Source organism: Amphiura filiformis, chromosome 3 (genome assembly GCF_039555335.1).
Source record: "Amphiura filiformis chromosome 3, Afil_fr2py, whole genome shotgun sequence".
In the NCBI taxonomy this organism is placed as follows: domain Eukaryota; kingdom Metazoa; phylum Echinodermata; class Ophiuroidea; order Amphilepidida; family Amphiuridae; genus Amphiura; species Amphiura filiformis.
This window is the reverse complement of record NC_092630.1, coordinates 43,224,217-43,244,957: the sequence shown is the minus strand read 5'-3', so window position 1 is coordinate 43,244,957 and position 20,741 is coordinate 43,224,217. Positions and strand designations below refer to the sequence as shown.

At 36.7% G+C, this 20,741-nt stretch overlaps 2 protein-coding genes across 2 annotated transcripts; one reads left to right on the top strand and one right to left on the bottom strand.

The window, feature by feature from the left end:
- Positions 1-737: 737 nt before the first annotated feature.
- LOC140148566 (glutamine amidotransferase-like class 1 domain-containing protein 3, mitochondrial) lies at positions 738-8,516 on the bottom strand. Its single transcript, XM_072170561.1, has 7 exons — positions 8,346-8,516; positions 5,661-5,713; positions 4,689-4,799; positions 4,383-4,502; positions 3,131-3,223; positions 2,589-2,745; positions 738-1,701 (listed from the first exon to the last, which is right to left on the bottom strand). The coding sequence occupies exons 1-7, from the start codon at positions 8,442-8,444 to the stop codon at positions 1,576-1,578; spliced, it is 759 nt and encodes a 252-aa protein (XP_072026662.1). The 5' UTR covers positions 8,445-8,516; the 3' UTR covers positions 738-1,575.
- Positions 8,517-8,552: 36 nt separating this feature from the next.
- LOC140148565 (protein O-mannose kinase-like) lies at positions 8,553-20,523 on the top strand. Its single transcript, XM_072170560.1, has 4 exons — positions 8,553-8,671; positions 17,771-17,960; positions 18,312-18,472; positions 19,318-20,523. Exons 2-4 carry the CDS (start codon positions 17,786-17,788, stop codon positions 20,047-20,049), a joined length of 1,068 nt encoding a protein of 355 aa, XP_072026661.1. The 5' UTR covers positions 8,553-8,671; positions 17,771-17,785; the 3' UTR covers positions 20,050-20,523.
- The last annotated feature ends 218 nt before the right edge of the window (positions 20,524-20,741 follow it).

Here is a 20,741-nt window from a genome sequence, read left to right as displayed (position 1 = left end):
AGAAAACATATTTCCCCTTCAAAAGAAAACAATTGCAGGGGTCGACAAAAACAAATACGGATGAACCATGCATTAAATGTAGACATCATTGTATTTATTAGAACTAAACCAATGTTCTTATCTATACATTTCCATATTAAAAGAAACAACATCATAAAATATATATTATGTTCTTTGAACATCTTTAATTTTTGTTTTACTTATTACATAAAAGTCAAGCGATTTCAAAGTTAAAAACTTTGAAATTTAAGTGAAAAGATTTCCCTGTATGATGATATGTTATAATCAACCAAAAATGAAAAATGCATATTGTAAGAAGTCATTGCCAAATCCATTTGAACTTGAATGAACAAAGAAAGCGTTGTGTTACAATTGAATCGAAATCCTTTTATTTGAAGCAAAAATGCACAAATCAGTAACTTATTAAAGCAGTATACAGACTTTTTATTGTACGTACAATATTGTATGTACAATATGTACGTTATTTAATCTATTGCCATTCTATTTCCAGTACTGTTTAAGTTCTAACGAATGTTTGATGATGTAAAATCGATAATATATTTCTGCTAGGTATTGTATGTAACATATTATCGATTTTTCGTCATCAAACATTCGTTAGAACTTAAACATTACTGGAAATAGAATGGCAATAGATTAAATAACGTACATATTGTACATACAATATTGTAATACAATACCGGAGTCTGAAGCGCTTAACCTTGATTTTGCTATGCGCCTTTTGGAATTTTCAAATTTAGAAGAAAAAAAGAAAAGAAAAGAAACAGGGTCATGTCCCAAAGTGGTCTAAAAGCAAACATAAGTGTGGAAATTTGTAATGAGAAAATTTCCCATCGGTAACTTGTTCTTGAAAACTCTGGGAAAGAGAGCATACTTAATGTATATTCTAATAATTTTATAGGCCTACTTTGCAAAATCCCAGTATGTGTAATTATAATCATATCCATCTATGATAATCTAGGTAAAATTCATGCACATGTAATTCATATTTTGTTTTCTTCAGACCTCATTTGACAGATTAAGAAATGAGGGTCATTTTGACTCCTTTTTGGGTTTACCCTTTGTGTTGGGGTGCACGGAATTTGGGGATATTTCATAGGGGGTCACTTTGGGATACCTTGTACAAAGTATGGGTAAAGAATTTTACACCAAGGCAAGAATCCCTTGTTCAAACTGAAATATATACGGTCTACATTAACTTGAACAGTGATTTTGTTCAAAGAGAATCTTAAGAAACATGATTATGATTAGCTTGCATAAAGTGACAAGAGAACACTGCACACTGCAATTTTATATAGTTGTATAATTTTTGTCTACTAGTGTGCTTGGTTTGAAAAAGCACAAATATTTATATAATATTGTTATGTTCTTTAGTTTGTCATTGCCAACACTGTTTCTAGAAAATCTAAGAAACATGATTATCTTGCATAATTCACAACAAACATCATTTCACACCCTAATGAATGTGTTTGTGTGTTGTTGCTGTTCTAAAATTTGATAAAAACACAATTGAAATATTTGTAGTCATCACAGATATTCCAACATCTGTGATGTCATTTACTTTGTCATTGCTAAAACTTGGTTTATCATCTTCTGAACGCCATCAAATATCTCATGTAGTCTTGTTTCACACATGAATGCTGGTGTGGTCACAATCAGGTTGGCTTCATCAACATGGGTTTCGTATAACAGATAGTTAAGGAATATGTCATGATCATGATGCTGGTTGGTATCAATAATATTGAACAAAACAATAAAGATTTTTCCTAAACATATCTTTTTATTAATAAATTATAGAAAGGTTATGTGAAGATTATCAATACACCAGACCTGAAATTTTAACTAAAGAAAAACATGCAAACAAACAAATAAATAAAAACAACAAGATCATGCAACAATAATTCCATTCAGGAGTTAAATGGATATTAAACATGAATACATAATATCTTTGGTATAAATTTTTTATATTAAACTGTCATAATGCAAAAAGTAGGTAATGATGAAGAGTGGCGTATCATCCCCCTCCTCTGAAAAAGTTCTGGCTATACACACACAAAAAATAAATAAAGGATCAGTATATGATACAAGAGGGTACCTTGAATATGTGAACAACTAAAAGGAAAGCAAGGTACACATCTCACATTTCAGTTATCATAATGCACTAAAACAAAAGACCACTTTATGTAGCAGTCTTAAAGATGCCTTTAATTTACAAACCTTGGTAAGAGTACCCTGTTGCCAAGCTTTGGCAATCTGAATACCCACCCCCCCCCCCCAGTTTGACACCTAAAACAAGCAATATTGGACAAATTTTAGTCACTCAGTCCTCATGATAAGAATACCCTATTGCCAAAATGTATTCCAGTGTTGCAATTTATCCTGCATCACATTGGATTACATACTGGAAAGCTTTGGGGCTGACCCCCACCCCAAGCATGACAACAAATTCAGGCAATATTGGACACATTTTAGCCATTCATTCCCTGTGGGTGAGCTAAAATAACTCTGATTTGAAAGTTTCTGGACATACCCCTGAAATGTATACATGTATATAATATTGAAAAGGATATAGCGACTGTCTTGTTGATATGTTTGGCTCCCATCTCTTGAATAGCTCCAGCAGTGCCACTATACGGGTATTTGCCCCCTTCTTCTTTGTCTTGACCCACAGTGACCTCACATCCTGGTATGACCTTTGCTGCCAAGACTGGTGATATGCAGCATAATCTAAAAAAAAAAAAAAAAAAAATGAGAGGTCTTAATGAGGGACGATCTGAAAAGATTATCTTACCTTTGTGTGTGTATTAAAGTTGAGTTTAGTAGGATTACATGAAAATGCATTTATATTACTCTTACATAAAATTCCTGGCCCCAGCTTTTTACCCCACTGTTAGGTGGTATCGCATTCACAATGAAATTGTCATTACATTATTTTGGCACACTAAATACTGCACTTTACAAATTCAACACTTTTATCTGGACCTCTTGGGAGATCAGTACTTATGTATTGAAAGAGCTTACCAGAATAAAGATAGATTGAATGAAAAAAAAATCCCACAATTTTGTTTAACTTTTTAACTATAATTGGTCACAAACGTATTGCCTTTCTTACCCAATTGGCTTCTTGGCCTGATGGAATTCCTTTAATACCCTTTCAACATCACCGTTCACTTTGCAATTCACTCCATCAACTGCAAAACTAGATCTGCACAAAAGATAAAAGATATTGTAAAATACAATGTGCTGTGTCTATTGACAGGAATAATCAAGTTACAGGTGATGATACATAAGTTATTGGTTTTGTATGTAACTGTCATGCATGAATTGAAATTCCTCCCAAAACCAACATTAATTTAATTAATTAACATTAAAGGCCCATTTGCGCATTCAGAAAAATCATCAATATTCTGTTTTTGCATCTTTGTTAGGGCTCATATTGAAATACCCTACCACGTTTTCACACAGAAAGAAGGCAGGATTCCCCTCGCTAAGCGCACGCCTCAGGAAAGCTCGGTCATGAAACGGATGGATTATATACATCAGTGATACACCCTGCCCAGGATTTTAACAAAAGAAGGCTAGCACAGGAAAGCTGCAGGATGGCGCACACCTTCCTGTGTAAGGGAATTTCAATATGAGCCCTTAGTAGTCTAGATGTGCTATTAATACAGCCTGCTACTGGTTACGCTGAAAACCATATATTAAAGGCAAAACCGGGAGACAAAATAGGACATTTTACATAAAACTATAATAACTCTACTTAAGTCTGGGGTGTGAGTGACCTCTATTGAAAAAAGAGGAACTTTGTAAAAAAAAGAGGAAAAAAAGAACTGAAATATGCTCAAAATGGGCTGAAAATGAAAGAAACAGATCAAATTTTGCCTCAAAGAAATTTCCAAAAAAGAGGAATTCAGCTTAAAAAAGGAGATTTCACACCCCTGTTAAGTAAAGAAATTAGCTACATGTATTTGAAGAGGGTTTCAACTGTATCAATACTGTGTTTTCATTGTTTTTTGTCGATTTTTACATTTCAAAAATACCCAATTACAATTTTAATGACTTGTCCTTCTCTTTGAAATAATCTATACACAATTATAATTACACATTTACACTTTCACTGAGATCACTGATTGGGTCTTTCATGTAGTGAAAAGTAACAAATACACTATTCGAGAAGAGATTCAAAAGCAAAGAATCTCAAATATTGCAAAACCAAAATCACAATAAAGTTGATACTGTAACTTGCAAATTTGATATCCATATGACAGAAAAAAATAACAGTTTGAAGAACCACAAAATCATTTTGAAATTTACACAAAAAAATAGCTTTCATCCTTTCTCACACAGAATAAAATAGCACTTACAAATTTTTGGCAGCTCCAAAGCCACCAGGGAACACCACAGCATCATAATTGCTTGAATTTAGAGTTGAGAGTGCAGCAATTTTGCCTCTTGCTATCCGGGCTGATTCTACCAAAACATTCCTAGTAAAATATCAAACAAATATAACATGATTCAGATGGGAAAGAGACTATGTTAGTGGGTGAAGCAGAGATATGTTATGGGAATTCCCATGTGTGAAGTGTCACATGGGATTAAAAACATTCAAACGGAATTATGTACTTGGATTTGTATACTTTTTACAACCACTTCCTTATGTTCTAGCTTACCTTGTTTGTTCCATAGGCTCTCCTTTTGTGTGATCAATAACATGCATTTGCTCTACATCAGGTGCATATATGGATACATCAGCACCTCCTCTGCTTAGATTTACCAAGATTCTGTGTGGTGGGGAAGACAGAGAGAGATGTAATAAATTAAAAGGATGTTTGAAAAACAATAAGTGTTTTCTCCAAACATTTCAGCTTGATGAAATCATTTATAGTTTGCATGTGATTCCAAACCTGACAATCTAAGTCTAAATGTTAAATTGTAAATGTTTGCATGCTTTGTGCCCAATACTCTCCTGGTCAGGTTATTTTTGGAGCAGTTCAGTAGGTCTGTATACCCTACTAACCACAACAGGTCAACATAATGCACACTGAAAACATTTTATCTGAGCCCCTATGACAACTGATCCACGAGATACACCCCTACCTGCACCTGAATATAATGTTTATTCAGTGGCGTAGCTGGGATTTTTGTCCAGGGGGGCAAGCCTGTATGGGGCGGGGGCTCAAATCCACCAAACAAAAATTTTGCCGCCCCTTCCTCAAAAAGGTTGACCCAATTTTTTTCCGGTGGTTTGAAAAAGTGAAGAGCACAAAAAAAAAGAAAACAAATACAAGGGATAGCGACTTCATTTTGATATAATATAGTTCCATTTTTTAACAAAATTTTAAAATTGTTCAAATTCTAATATCGTTGGCCTATGGATTCTCTCTTTCTCTTTCTTTTCCCCTTTTTCCACCTCTCTCACTCCTTTATTATTTTGCCCTGCGCTAAATAGGCATTGCTGGGGGGAAATTGCCCCCCCCCTGCCCTCCGGCAGCTACGCCACTGTGTTTATTTTTAAGTACTGTTGGAACAATGCAAGTAAGACTGTAGCGATGAAATTTTGCAGAATCACAATTTATAAATTTGATGATTTACAAACAATTTAGCTTGATGCTCAAAACTATTAAATTATCACATGTACTTACGCTGATGCTTCATGTATTTCGGACCCATCATAAACTCCAGAACCTGAAAGTACCTGGAAGCATGGATGCAAAAAGATTCAGAAGTTTTAGTCTTTTGGAAGTTGTATTGCTATTCACTGTGACTATAAGTTACAGATTGGGAGTCAATATCAACTTTACAAACCAATGATATGAGAGTGACATATTGTGTATATAAAGTGCACTGTGAACACCAGACATACATTGACAAGGCCAATGAACAAACAGAATGATATGGAATCGGAACTAATAACCTTTAGGATGAGCTCTCTGATCTGATGGGCCAATCAACAAATGGTTCACTGCATCTCAGGGCTGCTTGACAATGAAGGAAAAACAAAACAAAACTAAACAAATGGGCAGGGGATAACAAATGCCAATGCATCATGACATCAGGCTTGGGCAATATTTTACTTAAAAATAAAAAATAATCGATTTATTTTGTTCTGAATAGATATCCGACTGAAAGTAAACTTACGGTACTTACTTAGGGGTACTACACCCTGGTCAATTTTATGCCAATTTTGCATTTTTCTCAAAAATTATAGCGCATTTGGGACAAGTAAGATATGTATATTAAAGGGGCAAAGACTACAACTACTGCACTGAAAATTCAGCACTTAAAGGCAAGTAGTTATTGATTTATTGATCAAATACTGGTTTTCCCTCATTTTTGACTGTAACCCCACAACTGTTGTCTGTGCTGAAATAAAATTTACAGTGCAGTAGTTGTAGTCCTTGCCCCTATAATATACATATCTTACTTGTCCCCAATGCGCTATAATTTTAAAGAAAAATGCAAATATAGGTACAAATTTGGGCAGGGGTGTAGTACCCCCTTAATGATTAAATTGCTGGCATACTCTTGCGATTGTTGTTGCGTCAGTACAGTGGCATAGCCAGAATTTTTCCAAAGGGTTGGGAGAAAAGGCTGGCGAGGCAAGGTACGTAACATAATGGGCCCAAAATACAAAAAAAAATTAAAACTGTGTCCGTCAGCATTCCACAGTGGGGGAAAGAGATGGGGAGCTCTACCCCTTCAGCTATCCATGGCCAGGGAGGGGAATGGCTTCCTTTTAGTCTTCCCATCTCTCTCTCTCTCTCTCTCTCTCGGTACAAAAGGCAAACCTTAGCACATTTGCTAATCAGCCAAATTCGCTCAAACACAATACTTTATATTTTGCATAGAAATTAAAAAAAAAAAATTAGATCAAGGAAACCTACATTTAAATATGTTGTCAAAACTTCACTTGAACCAAATATATGATTTATTTTTGTGATGAGAGAATTGCACATAATTTTAGAGGGATTTTAATAGCAGAACTTTGGTCTATCAATGAGACAATGCTGTTTTGTTTGCAATTGACGCATTTTGTTTGCTGAACATTTTTGACGGAAGTCAATCTTTGACAAAACGGGCAAGATGCAGTTCTGTAAAACGGAAAGCGCTAGGACAAAACTGTTTTCAGTGTTGGCTTTCTTTACTCAATGGCTTTAATTTGATGGATTGATGACAAATTTGAATTTGCCTAATTACTTTACCCTTTACTCGAAAACTCTAGCTTCGAATTTGCACACGATAGTTACGCATTCGATGCTAGAATGCTTTGCTATTGTTTTTCGGTCGGACAGTGGTGCAATTTTTGCACCAAAGGTTATTTATTCTGTTAATATTGAAATTTGGATGAAAGTTATTTCGATGAGTCAACTGTATCTTTTGAGCAAGATTTGCCTATTTTGGACAGTCTAAAATTTCGCTGAAGTGTAATTTTAGCAACATTTTTGATGCAATCGTCCCGGCAATCGCCTGTCGTGATCGACTGTGTTTACTTCTGAACTTCCATTGCTTTATACAGTGTCATGCTGCAGTGATTCCGACTAGATTTTGAATGCGCGGTCTCTAGCCTAGAATGTGAAGCTATCGGTGAGCAAATTCTTGGCTTGACTTCTCGAGCAATATACCCTACTTTCTCTCGGTGTCTTTTTTGCTCTCCTCTCACTGCCTCCATTAGACTTGCTTCAAGTCCTTTGGTGTCCATAGTTAGTGAATGTAAAATTAATGGAAGCTTTGCAACATCTTCCAAAAATTTATGTTTCAAAAGTTATTCTTTCGAAATAATTATTTACCATCATAACTTTGTAAAAATTTATTTGACATTTGAATTGTTGATGCCAGAAAGTGGACTTTCTTATCTTACTAACCTTACTTTACTCCAGGCATACTGTGCACTGCAGGGGTAGTGTTTGAGCAAAATGCCCACCACGCCCACCCCACAAGGCACACTTCCTCCCTAGTTCATGTTGCCAGCGTCCTGCTAAAAATGTTAGAGAGTCCAGTATATGATAGGCCTACTTCTACCACTGATTATACATGGGTCCTATGAAGAGCATGAATAGAGAAAAAGTAAGGAGGAAGCCTTGATCAAGGCTATGCCTCCATGCAGCCAGCTCCCTCTTCTCTTGCTCTTTTTCCTCCTTTTGATCTCTTTTAGCAAAACATAGGGAATCGCTCCTACCCCCTGTAAAGCCGCCCTGTGTACGTATATACTCCAATAATATTCAAAATCTAAAGTAAAGATTGTCATTGTGACAATCATCATGCATGCATGGCCACGCAATGCAATGACATGATTCATGGATTGTCACAATGTCAAACATTGAACTTACCACAGCTACTTTGCTACTCCCTGCATAGTTTGTAGTGTGAAAAAACCGAGATCCTAAATTGTGCAAGCACCTCGTCCTTATAACTCGAAAACTAAACATGGTACTAGCCTATGAAGAAACAAGGAACGAAAGTTGTAGTGTTTTGTAGTGTTTTTCGCGAAACACACTGAATTAAGCGCGCATGCGTAATGGACTACGAGCTGCTTTTACTGGGTCATGTTGGGTCTGTTTTGATCTGGTTTGGACACAGAAATTTAATTCTGTGGGTTTGGATCACTATTTGTTGTTGTGTTTCCACAGGTTTCCAGTTGAGATTTTCTGAAAATGTAAGCTTGAATAATTAAATTTTTGTATGAAGATGGTTATAGCGTACTTTTTTAGTAATTAAACATGTGGTAAGGATTGGATTTGGGATCATTGATAAATATGAAATTCTAAATGATAAGCAATTTGGCTTTAGATCTAAACATTCTACCTATATGGCTATCTTGGAATTTATTGACAAAATTAGTAATGCTGTCGAAAACAATGAGACAACTGTTGGGATTTTCTTAGATTTGTCAAAAGCCTTTGACACTATCGACCATAGTATTTTATTACATAAACTGGAACATTATGGTTTTAGAGGAAACGTTTTAAAATGGTTTAAAGATTACTTACATAATAGAAAACAGTATGTGTATTACAATTCTTGTAAATCTGAATATAAAGATACTAGGCGGTACCCGTATTTGGCGGTTCTCAGCTGTCGCGATTACCTGGTTAAGTTTTATGCCCATAGGACAGTTTTTACTAATTTGACCTCAGATTACCCCTTGTGACCTCAAAATGACATTCCAAAATTTGGCTCTAAATGTTGACTGTACCCACCATGTTTCATGCCCATAAGACAGTTTTTAGGAATTTGACCTTGGATGACCCCAAAATGACCGTCCAAAAATTTGACTCTAAAAGTTGACTGTACCCACCAAGTTTCATGCCCATACAACATTTTTTACTAATTTGACCTCAGCTGACCCCTGGGTGACCCTGGATGACCCCAAAATGACCTTCCAAAAATTTGACTCTAAAAGGTGACTGTACCCACCAAGTGTCATGCCCGTACGACAGTTTTTACTAATTTGACCTCAGATGACCCCTGGGTGACCTTGACCCACTAACCAATACAAACTTGTTCCGTCTTATGTCAAGATGCACCTACCCACCAATTTGCATGCCCATATGACAATTTTACTAATTTGACCCCTAGATGACCTCTGGTGACCTTGACCCACTAACCAATACAAACTTGTTCTGTCCTGGGTCAAGACGCAACCACCCTTCAAGTTTGAGGAACGTGCGACCCCCAGTCTATGAGAAAAACAGTTTTTACTAATTTGACCCCTGGATGACCTTGGGTGACCTTGACCCACTAACCAATGCAAACTTGTTCTGTATGGGGTCAAGCTGCACCCACCCACCAAGTTAGGGGAACGTGCGACCCCCAGTCTCCGAGAAAATAGGCGGACAGACAGACAGACAGAGGCACAGACAGAGGCACAGAGTCACAGACTACCAGTATTATTATATAGATAATATGTGGAGTACCTCAAGGCTCCATCCTAGGCCCATTATTGTTCATTTTGTATGTTAATGATATTATAAATACTTCCACCATTCTAAAATTTGTCTTGTTTGCCGATGATACTACTATAACTTATTCACATAAGGACATTGTGTCCAAATACAATCTTATCAACAATGAATTAAAAGAAGTAAACAATTGGTTTAAGGCTAATAAGCTATCAGTGAATGCAAGCAAGACTAATTATATGGTGCTTGGTACAAATCACAAAACATCACGCGTATTGTAGGCCTACAATGTTACTAAAAATATTATATTAGATAATGTAATCCTGGAAAGGTTGAATAAGACCAAATTTCTTGGAGTGACAATTGATGAGAATTTAACTTGGAAATTTCATATTACCAACATCTCAAAGAATATATCTAGAGGTGTTGGTGTAATAAACCAACTGAAACATTTTGTCCCGAGCGAATAATGTATTCACTATATTGTACTTTAATACTTCCTTACATAAACTATGGTATCTTAGCATGGGGAAATACTTGTCAAAAATATTTGGAAAAGATTTTCAAACATCAAAAAAAAGCCCTTAGAATGATATCGAATAGTCACTTTTTAAGTCACTCAGCCCCTATTTTCAAGAATTACAATTTGCTTAATGTTTATGATAGTTATGATCTCGAACTAAGCACTTTTATGTACAAGTATAATACCAATCAGTTACCAAAGGCCTTCAATAGTTATTTTGTTGAGCAGAGGAATCACATCAGGTATCACACAAGAAACGCTGAAGATTACAAGATCTGTCTTACAAAAACAGAGTTTGCTAACAAAACAATAAGAACCGCCGGGCCAAGAAAATGGCATTCGATTGACAGATGCGCCAAAACGGCTACATCAGTAAAACTCTTTAGATCCCAAATTAAAACAAACCTTATAGAAATGTACACTTAATACCTCTTAGTTTGGATTTACTTATTTTTATTTTTCTCCTTTTAAAACAAAAAATCGATTAAAGTTAACTGATCTCTTAGCATTACACAGCCGTGACGTTAGTCACGGCTGTGTCTTTTTTCTTACAGGTTCTTACACAGCCGTGACGTTAGTCACGGCTGTGTCTTTTTTCTTACAGGTTCTTTATGTCAGGCGGATTTATCCGCCTGATATACTGTGAAGCTCCTAAATCTTCTTCTTTCTTTCTTCTTTAGTAGAACCAAAAATTGCTACTAGTGCCAGACGCTTTGACCAATGTTGACCAAACTTGGCCACAAGAAGCACTGACCCAAGCTTAATATAACTTCTACACAGATAGGGGTCAAAGGTCATGTAAGGGTTATTAGGGGTCATTTTGTGAAAATCTTAAAAATGCTACTGCTCCTTTAAATGACATGCTATGACCACCAAACATGGTCAGCAAGAACCGCTGGCCCAAGCTTCAAATAAGTTGTACCACAGATTGGGGTCAAAGTTCATGTAAGGCTTAATAGGGTCATTTTGTGAAAATATTTGCGTGAAATGTAATGAAGCAGCTATCATTAGAGGCAGCAACCTTGTGCAGGGAAACAGCTATTTGATAACAAGAGATAAGCATATAGTTTCGTTGCATGCTTGGGCATGTCTACTGGTGTGGTTTTAAGTTTCCAGGAAAATTAACAGTAAATATTGTGCTGCTATTTTGATAATAAGAGGTAAGAGTTGTTAGGTTTGGAAATTATGCTATCCCATGATGCATTTATGAAAATACACACTAAAGGTTTGGAAATGATGCTATCCCATGTTGCATTTATGAAAATACACACTAAAGGTATGTGATAAATTGTGCGGTGGGGATGGTGGTCAAATTATATTCCTTCCCATGATGCATTTATGAAAATCAATACATACACACTAAGGCTATATGGTAAATGCTATATAGCAATAATGGTGAATACCAGTACTCGGGTTTGTGGGGGGGGGCAAATTTTGAAATTTGAAGATATATATAATAATCATAAGGGGATCATGAAACATCAGCTATGGTCATCCAAGGTCAAATGTTACAGCTGCTCCAATGGGGCAGTAACTCTGGGGAAATGAGTATGTAACCGCAAAGGTCATGTGAGGTCAAAGGTCAGGTCAAATTTTAAGTTGCTCCGATAGTGCTGTAACTTCGGGAAAATGATCCCTGACAATTGGTGAGTATGAAACCACAAAGGTCATGCGAGGTCAAAGGTCAGGTCAAATTTAAAGTTGCTCTGATCGGGCTGTAACTTGGAAAAAATGATCCCTGGCAATTGGGGAGTATGAAACCGCAAAGGTCATGTGAGGTCAAAGGTCAGGTCAAATTTAAAGTTGCTCCGATCGGGCTGTAACTTGGAAAAATGATCCCTGACAATTGGGGAGTATAAAACCGCAAAGGTCATGTGAGGTCAAAGGTCAGGTCAAATTTAAAGTTGCTTCGATTGGGCTGTAACTCGGGGTAAATGATCCCTGACACTTGAGGAGTATAAAACCGCAAAAGGTCAACTGAGGTCAAAGGTCAGGTCAAATTTAAAGTTGCTCCGATTGGCCTGTAACTCAGGGAAACCAATTTCTGACACTTCATGAGTATAAAACTAAAAAGGTCATGCAAGGTCAAAGGTCAGGTCAAATTTAAAGTTGCTCCGATTGGGCTGTAACTTAGGGAAAATGATCCCGGACACTTGGGGAGTATGAAACCATAAAGGTCATCTGAGGTCAAAGGTCAGGTCAAAATAAATATTGCTCCGATCAGGCTGTAACAACTTGCGGAAATGATCCCTGACACTTGGGGAGTATAAAACCGTAAAGGTCATCCAAGGTTACAGGACAGGAAAGGTCAAATGAGGTCAAATGTTAAAATAGGCCCGATTGGGCTTAAATGTGATGCAAATTATCCTTGATTTGAGATAGCATGAGTAGTCAACTCACGTTTACCCGAGGTCAAAGGTCAAATGAGGTCAATCAGAAGTCATCGCCTGACATTCGTGGCTCGTGAGCCACAGTAGCTCTAGTTCTTTCTTCTTTCTTCTTCTGTCAACCATTACATTTGCTCTAGCACTCACACACTTACATCTATTTTGACCTAACTTGGTCACAATGATCATTGACCATGCCCCTACATGTCACATGAAACTTGTGGGGTCAAAGGTCACGCAGGGGTCATAAAAAAAAAAAACGTGATTTCAACTAAAAATGCATCTTCTCCCACAACTTACGTAGGACAGTGACGCCACTAGCACACATGCATTGTTATTATCCAGTGTCTATATGGTGTACACAGATTTGGGGTCAAAGGTCATTAAGGGGTCACTTCCGGTATAAAACGAAATACCTTCAAAAATTTTTATTAGCTAAACCAAATATAGGGCAGTAACGGAATGTTCACATCTGATTTGCAGTTACCTAGTGTATATGTGATATTTTTTTATATGGGTCAAAGGTCATTAAGGGGTCACTTCCGGTATAAAACGAAATAACCTTTAAAATGCATCTTCTCCCACAAATTACGTAGGACAGTGACGCCACTTGCACACATGTATTGTAATTACCTAGTGTCTATAGGGTGTACACAGATTTGGGGTCAAAGGTCATTAAGGGGTCACTTCCGGTATAAAACGAAATATCTTCAAAAATTTTTATTAGCTAAGAAAAACGTAGGACAGTAAGGGTATATGCACACATAAATTGTGGTTGCCCAGTGTATATGTGGTATTTTTTAATTTGGGGTCAAAGGTCATTAAGGGGTCACTTTCGGTATAAAACGAAATACTTATAAAATGCATCTTCTTCCACAAATTACGTAGGACAGTGATACCACTTGCACACATGCATTGGTGTTACCCAGTGTATATGGGGTGTACACAGATTTGGGGTCAAAGGTCATTAAGGGGTCACTTCCGGTATAAAATGAAATACCTTCAAAAATTTGTTATTAGCTAAGAAAAACAAAGGACAGTAAAGGTATGTTCATATATGAATTGTGGTTACCCAGTGTATATGTGGTATTTTTTTATTTTGGGTCAAAGGTCATCAAGAGGTCACTTCCAGTCTGAGACGAAAAACCTTCAAAATGCCCCTTCTGCCACAAGTAACATGGCATAGTGATGCCACATGCAAATATACATTGACACTAGCCAATGTCTATGGGACTTTCATATATTTTGGGGTCAAAGGTCAATAAGGGGTCACAACACGGCTGTGTTCGTGGTCTTAGACCACAGCTAAGTCTAGTTACACAGCCGTGACGTTAGTCACGGCTGTGTCTTTTTTCTTACAGGATCTTCTTCTTCTTCTGTCAACCATTACATTTGCTCTAGCACTCACATGCTTACATCGATTTTGACCTAACTTGGTCACAATGATCATTGACCATGCCCCTACATGTCATATGAAACTCGCGGGGTCAAAGGTCACGCAGGGGTCACAAACGTGATTTCAACTAAAATGCATCTTCTCCTACAACTTACGTAGGACAGCGACCCCACTTGCACACATGCATTGTTATTACCCAGTGTCTATGTGGTGTACACAGATTTGTGGTCAAAGGTCATTAAGGGTCACTTCCGGTATAAAACGAAAAACCTTCAAAATTTTTATTAGCTAAATAAAACATAGCACAGTAACGGTATGTTCACATATGATCTGCATTCACCCAATGTATATGTGGTATTTTTTTATTTGGGGTCAAAGCTCATTAAGGGGTCACTTCCGGTATAAAACGAAATACCTTTAAAATGCATCTTCTTCCACAGATTCTGTAGGACAGTGACGCCACTTGCACACATGCATTGTTATTACCCAGTGTCTATGGGGTGTACACAGATTTGGGGTCAAAGGTCATTAAGGGGTCACTTCCGGTATAAAACGAAATAACTTCAAAAAATTTTATTAGCTAAGAAATACATAGGAGAGTGATGGTGTGCTCACACATGAATTGTGTTTACCCAATGTATATATGATATTTTTTTATTTGGGGTCAAAGGTCATTAAGGGGTCATTTCCAGTATAAAACGAAATACCTTTAAAATGCATCTTCTCCCACAAATTACGTAGGACAGTGATGCCACTTGCACACATGCATTGTTATTACCCAGTGTCTATGGGGTGTACACAGATTTGGGGTCAAAGGTCATTAAGGGTCACTTCCGGTATAAAACGAAATAACTTCAAAAAAATTATCAGCCAAGAAAAATATAGCACAGATACGGTACATTCACACATGAATTGATGTTACTCAGTGTATACGTGGTATTTTTTTTATTTGCGGTGAAAGGTTATTTCCGGTCTGAGACAAAAAAAACACTTCAAAATGCCCCTTCTGCCACAAATAACATGGCAAAGTGATGCCATGTGCACACATACATTGACATTAGCCAATGTCTATGGGGTTTTCATATATTTTGGGGTCAAAGGTCATTAAGGGGCCACAACACGGCTGTGTTCGTGGTCTTAGACCACAGCTAAGTCTAGTTCTTTCTTCTTCTGTCAACCATTACATTTGCTCTAGCACTCACACGCTTGCATCGGCTTTGGCCTGACTTGGTCACAATGGTCATTGACCGTGCCCCTACATGTCGCGTGAGGCTTGTGGGGTCAAAGGTCGCGCAGGGGTCATAGGGGTCAAGGGCGTGGTTTCGGCTGGAGATGCATCTTCTCCCGCGACTTGCGTATGACGGCGACGCCGCTTGCGCACATGGATTGTTATTGCCCAGTGTCTGTGTGGTGTACACAGATTTGGGGTCAGGGGTCATTGAGGGTCACTTCCGGTATGGGACGGAAAACCTTTAAAAATTTTTATTAGCTAAGTAAGACGTGGGACAGTGACGGTATGTTCACATGTGATCTTCGGTCACCCAATGTGTGTGTGGTGTTTTTTTTGTTTGGGGTCGGATCTCGTTGGGGGGTCACTTCCGGTATAGGGCGAAATACCTTTGAAATGTGTCTTCTTCCACAGATTGTGTGGGACGGTGACGCCACTTTCACACATGCATTGTTATTAACTAGTGTCTATGGGGTGTACACAGATTTGGGGTCGGGGGTCATTGGGGGGTCACTTCCGGTATGAGTCGAAGTATCTTCAAAAATTTCGTTAGCTGGGGGAAACATAGGAGAGTGATGGTATGTTTACACATGAATTGTGTTTACCCAGTGTGTATGTGATATTTTTTTATTTGGGGTCAGGGGTCATTAAGGGGTCATTTCCGGTATAAAACGAAATGCCTTTAAAATGCATCTTCTCCCACAAATTGCGTGGGACAGCGATGCCACTTACACACATGCATTGTTGTTGCCCGGTGTCTGTGGGGTGTGCACGGATTTGGGGTCGGGGGTCATTGGGGGGTCACTTCCGGTATGAGACGAAATAACTTCAAAAAACTTTATCAGCCAAGAAAAATGTAGCACAGAGACGGTACATTCACACATGAATTGATGTTACTCAGTATATACATGGTATTTTTTTTATTTAGGGTAAAAGGTCATTGGGGGGTCGCTTCCGGTCTGAGACAAAAAACCTTCAAAATGCCCCTTCTGCCACAGGTAACGTGGCGGAGTGATGCCACGTGCACACGTATATTGACATTGGCCGATGTCTGTGGGGTTTTCATATGTTTTGGGGTCAAGGGTCATTGAGGGGTAACAACACAGCTGTGTTCGTGGTCTTAGACCACAGCTAAGTCTAGTTTATACTATATTCACTAAATGTCAGCTTTCTTGTGCGATATACGTGAGCAAATGTTATGAAATCCTAATTTGTCTTACACTTATATTCTGCATGTTCTTTATTCATCATTTTTTTTCCTGCTAAGTTCGTTCTACATGAATGTATAAAAGAGGGTGGGGGTGTTTGTATGTATGTAATTGTATTTTATTAGTAATTAAGAAACTTAGGCTAAGGTTAAGGGGGTGCTTGTTCAGGCCTTTTTGGCCTTCTGAGCATCTCCTCATTCAAATGTGTTGTTTTGCTGTTATTGTATTGTTGTATTTTGAATGAAATAAAGATTGATTGATTGATTGATTGATTGGGAATATTTTATACTTTAAGCTTTTCTAAAATAAAATTCTACTCACTACTGTAGTAGTTAGGTATGCCAGGCAAACCTTAATTAATACATTTGCTAGTCAGCCAAATTCGCCTAGAACACAATACATATTTACATAGAAATTTAAAAGAACAGGTAGGTCAAGGAAACCTACATAAATATGTTGTCTATACTTCACTTGACCCAAATATATGATTTTTTATGGTGATGAGACACTCGCACATGGAATTTTGGAGGGATTTTGATGGCAGGTCCACATAGAAAAGCTGCTATCATCATGAGACTAAGATCTAAAAACACCACAGAAATGCTGTTTTGTTAGCTGAATCTTTTTGATGAAAGTCAATCTTTGACAAGATGTATACTAATACTGGTATGTCAAGCTTTCAGAAACGCACAAAATCTCAAGCTGAACAAATCCACAAACATTTTTATAGGTTAAATACTACAGACAACAACTTCCAGAGTTCATAAACAGGAACAAGGGGTTGTCTTGCCCTAATGAAATGGCCATTATGCATCACCTATTTTTTTTACACAAAAAGTGACCTTTTCAAGCCAGGGAAAACTAATTTTGGAGCAACCTTTGTGACTAAATTCTTGCATGTATGAAATGCGGAGGTCTTTACTATGTTTGAAAGTTGATGACTCTTAAAAAGTGTATAGTTTTTCAAAGAGTTAATCGTAGATTGGCACTCCTGGGGATTGGGTGCATATGTGCATAAGCCCAAAACTTTAGGGGGATGGGGCTTGTACCGGTACCCAAAACCAAAGTTGACATGCATTTTAACTTCTTTGTATGTTTTTATACTCCACAGATGTGATGATTCAAAATGCCTCGACAAAGAACACCAACATATTTGTATTTCGTCTTGATAATATCACTAGCATTCCTTGGCTCTCAACTGCTTATGTCATTACTGATGAAGACAAGTGATATTTTGGATGAAATTGATATCTTCCACAGTTTGACTACAGGTGGTCAGAGTGACCAACCATTGGATTCAGGTAAGGAAAAATTTTCCTGGTCAGGTACAATATAGGTAATTATTTGAACTTAGTCCGATATACTTCAAAACAAACTGAGAATAACCATGATAAATTGGTGTGTGCTTTGGTTGCTAGTGCTATCATCATAATCATGAAAAGCTGCAGATTCCCTTAAAAATGTCATCAGTGTGCCAAAATATATACTTATATGAAAAACAGAATATCATTTTTTAGTGCAACAAATGTTGTTGTGTATTTTTCTGGCATCAGGAGCATTGTCTTTGTTAACTTGTTTTAAAAAGCCAGTTTGGTTTTGATCCAATTCTAGGTACAATAGATTAGATTTACAATCTAAATATTTATGTGCAGGAGCCAGGGATAAACACCAATTTGATGATGCCAACAAACATTGCAGTCCAGGAAGTTTTCAACTGAATAATGATGGTATTTGTCATCCCATGTTAACCTGTAAGGACATTCAGGATAATGTCAATGCCATTCAACACATTGGTGGTGGAGCAGTCAAGCAAGTAAGTTGGTAATTTTCCTACTATTTTTGCTTGGTATTTTTTATTCAAATCAGGTGCCAAATGTTTACTTCACTGCATAAACACGCCTGTCAACCGTTCCTTTTTGAGGTCAAATGTAATAAAAATCGGGGAATTTTTTTTTTTTTTTTAATATTTGTTTTTGGCGACTTTTGAGAAGCACTGGACCTATTCTGATGTGTTAGGATCATAAGGATCATTCACAGTTAATTTTTACAAAAATTGGAAAAAATTACGAACAAATTACAGTTTGTTATTTTTAATACGAAAACCATTAAACCAATATTTACCTCTTCATGTAGCACATATTATAAATGCATGGAATACCAATGCATCTATAATATGTGATACATGAAGAGGTAAACACTAGTTAATGGTTTACATATTAAGGATAACAAACTGTAATTTTTTCGTAATTTTTTTTTCAAATTTTTTCAAATTACCTGATCTTAGCACTTCAGAATAGGTCCAGTGGTTCTCTAAAGTTGCCAATAACTTTTTTTTTTTAATTATTAGAAAAAAAAAATTTAATTAAAAAAAAAAAAATTTAAACTTTTTCCAACCTTGAATAACAAGTAATTTAGGGTCTATAACTTCTTTTTTCGAAAGTTTTGTTTCGCTTCTTGCTTCACTCTAATTAATCTTAAAGTCTTAAAATGTGCATAATTATTTTATGATTTCTTTTATGAAACACAATTTTATTCTTTGTTTTACTCAGGTTTATCAAGTAAACAGGTTCACAATATCATTTTCACTTTCTTTATTGATATTAAATTTATATATTGAAATTTTATGAAACATAATGTTGTTCTTTGCTTTTTACTCAGGTTTATCTTGCCAGATGGAAGAAATACCAAGTAATTCTGTCCAATTTGTCTCATCCGTCTTTCACCGATGACTTTTTATATGGTGCTGAAATGCTGCAACAGTTTCAACCAAATCCTTTTGTAACTCGACTTCTTGGCTTTTGTTTGTCAATACCTGCCATAGTCACAGAGTATCACAGTTTTGGGTCGTTAGAAAACATCAACAGCATCTTAAAGGAAAAAGATGAAGACAATGTGGTGACTAGATTCAAACTTTGTCTTGATTATGTCAAAATAATTAATTTTCTTCATTCTAGTCCAACTGGTACTCATGTCATGTGCGATAGCAATGACTTAACTAAAACACTCTCACAGTTTTTAGTAACATCTGATCTACATCTAGTTATTAATGATCTAGATGCACTTCCTGTGGTCGATTCGTCCAAGGGAAGTTCAATCAAATGCGGACACAGAGAAATAGTTGGAGATTTTGTTGCTCCAGAACAGTTGTGGCCTTACTCTGGGGTTGAATTCAATGATGCACAGATGCCAGGTTATGATGAGAAGACAGACATCTGGAAGATTCCAGCAGTAGTGGATTATTTGTTAGGAGAAGACGTCCATGGAGACGTGGTTAGGTTCAATTTGTTCAAACTTCACCAGAAGTGTAGTATTAAGGATCCAACACTAAGACCTACTGCAGCTGAAGTTTTAAAAGGATACCTAGATGTACAACAAACATTGAAGTTATAACAAAATATGTCTCCAGCTTAATTATTTTTATTTATTTATACTAACATTTGACATTACATAAAAGTAGGGCATTTTGCATAGCAAAATTGTGACAAAGTTTTATTTGTATAGCAATAATTATGTATAGCAATGACATACGTTTGTGTGATTGCATAGTAATTGGCTAGATGCCAATTTCAGATTATGGATTGGAACTTAATGTTCTTTTACGTTGTATTGGGATGACATACACAATCATAATCATACAGTGTGATTTAAGGTTACAACTATTTTAAACTGTTGCGATTTGGTAGTGAGCTTTCACAAAAATTGCATTGATCATTTCATAGCAAGTGTGTAGAAGGATTCTTTCACAGATATTCTTTTGTATGTCCTGTGGTTCTTGAGTTATGTTGTAAAGAGGGCTGAACAACAACACTTTTGTAAAACGTACATAACTCATTAAAAACAATAAATCATGCAAGTTTTCAAAGTGTATGATTTGTAGAATGAACTTTTACAAAGCATCAAAGTATAATTTTTCAATAATATATTGATTTAGATAATGAAAATCAATATTTTGGGTGCTTCGACTAGGGGTGTAAATTCACGGTTATTTGTCTAACTGTTTAAACGGACCATAATCAGGTCGGTTAACCGTGTAAACGTATGTAAAAAAAAATCAAAAAAAGCTTTTGCACTCTAATGTATTT

Excerpts from the sequence above, each read along its gene's own strand:
- LOC140148565 (XM_072170560.1), top strand. The coding sequence starts at position 17,786 with ATGCCTCGACAAAGAACACCAACATATTTGTATTTCGTCTTGATAATA. Across the intron at positions 17,961-18,311 it reads TGACCAACCATTGGATTCAG|GAGCCAGGGATAAACACCAA; the intron begins GTAAGGAAAAAT and ends ATTTATGTGCAG. Across the intron at positions 18,473-19,317 it reads GTGGTGGAGCAGTCAAGCAA|GTTTATCTTGCCAGATGGAA; the intron begins GTAAGTTGGTAA and ends CTTTTTACTCAG.
- LOC140148566 (XM_072170561.1), bottom strand. The coding sequence starts at position 8,444 with ATGTTTAGTTTTCGAGTTATAAGGACGAGGTGCTTGCACAATTTAGGA. Across the intron at positions 4,503-4,688 it reads GAGCCTATGGAACAAACAAG|GAATGTTTTGGTAGAATCAG; the intron begins GTAAGCTAGAAC and ends ATATTTTACTAG. Across the intron at positions 1,702-2,588 it reads ATATCAACAAGACAGTCGCT|GAAACCCATGTTGATGAAGC; the intron begins ATATCCTTTTCA and ends TATCTGTTATAC.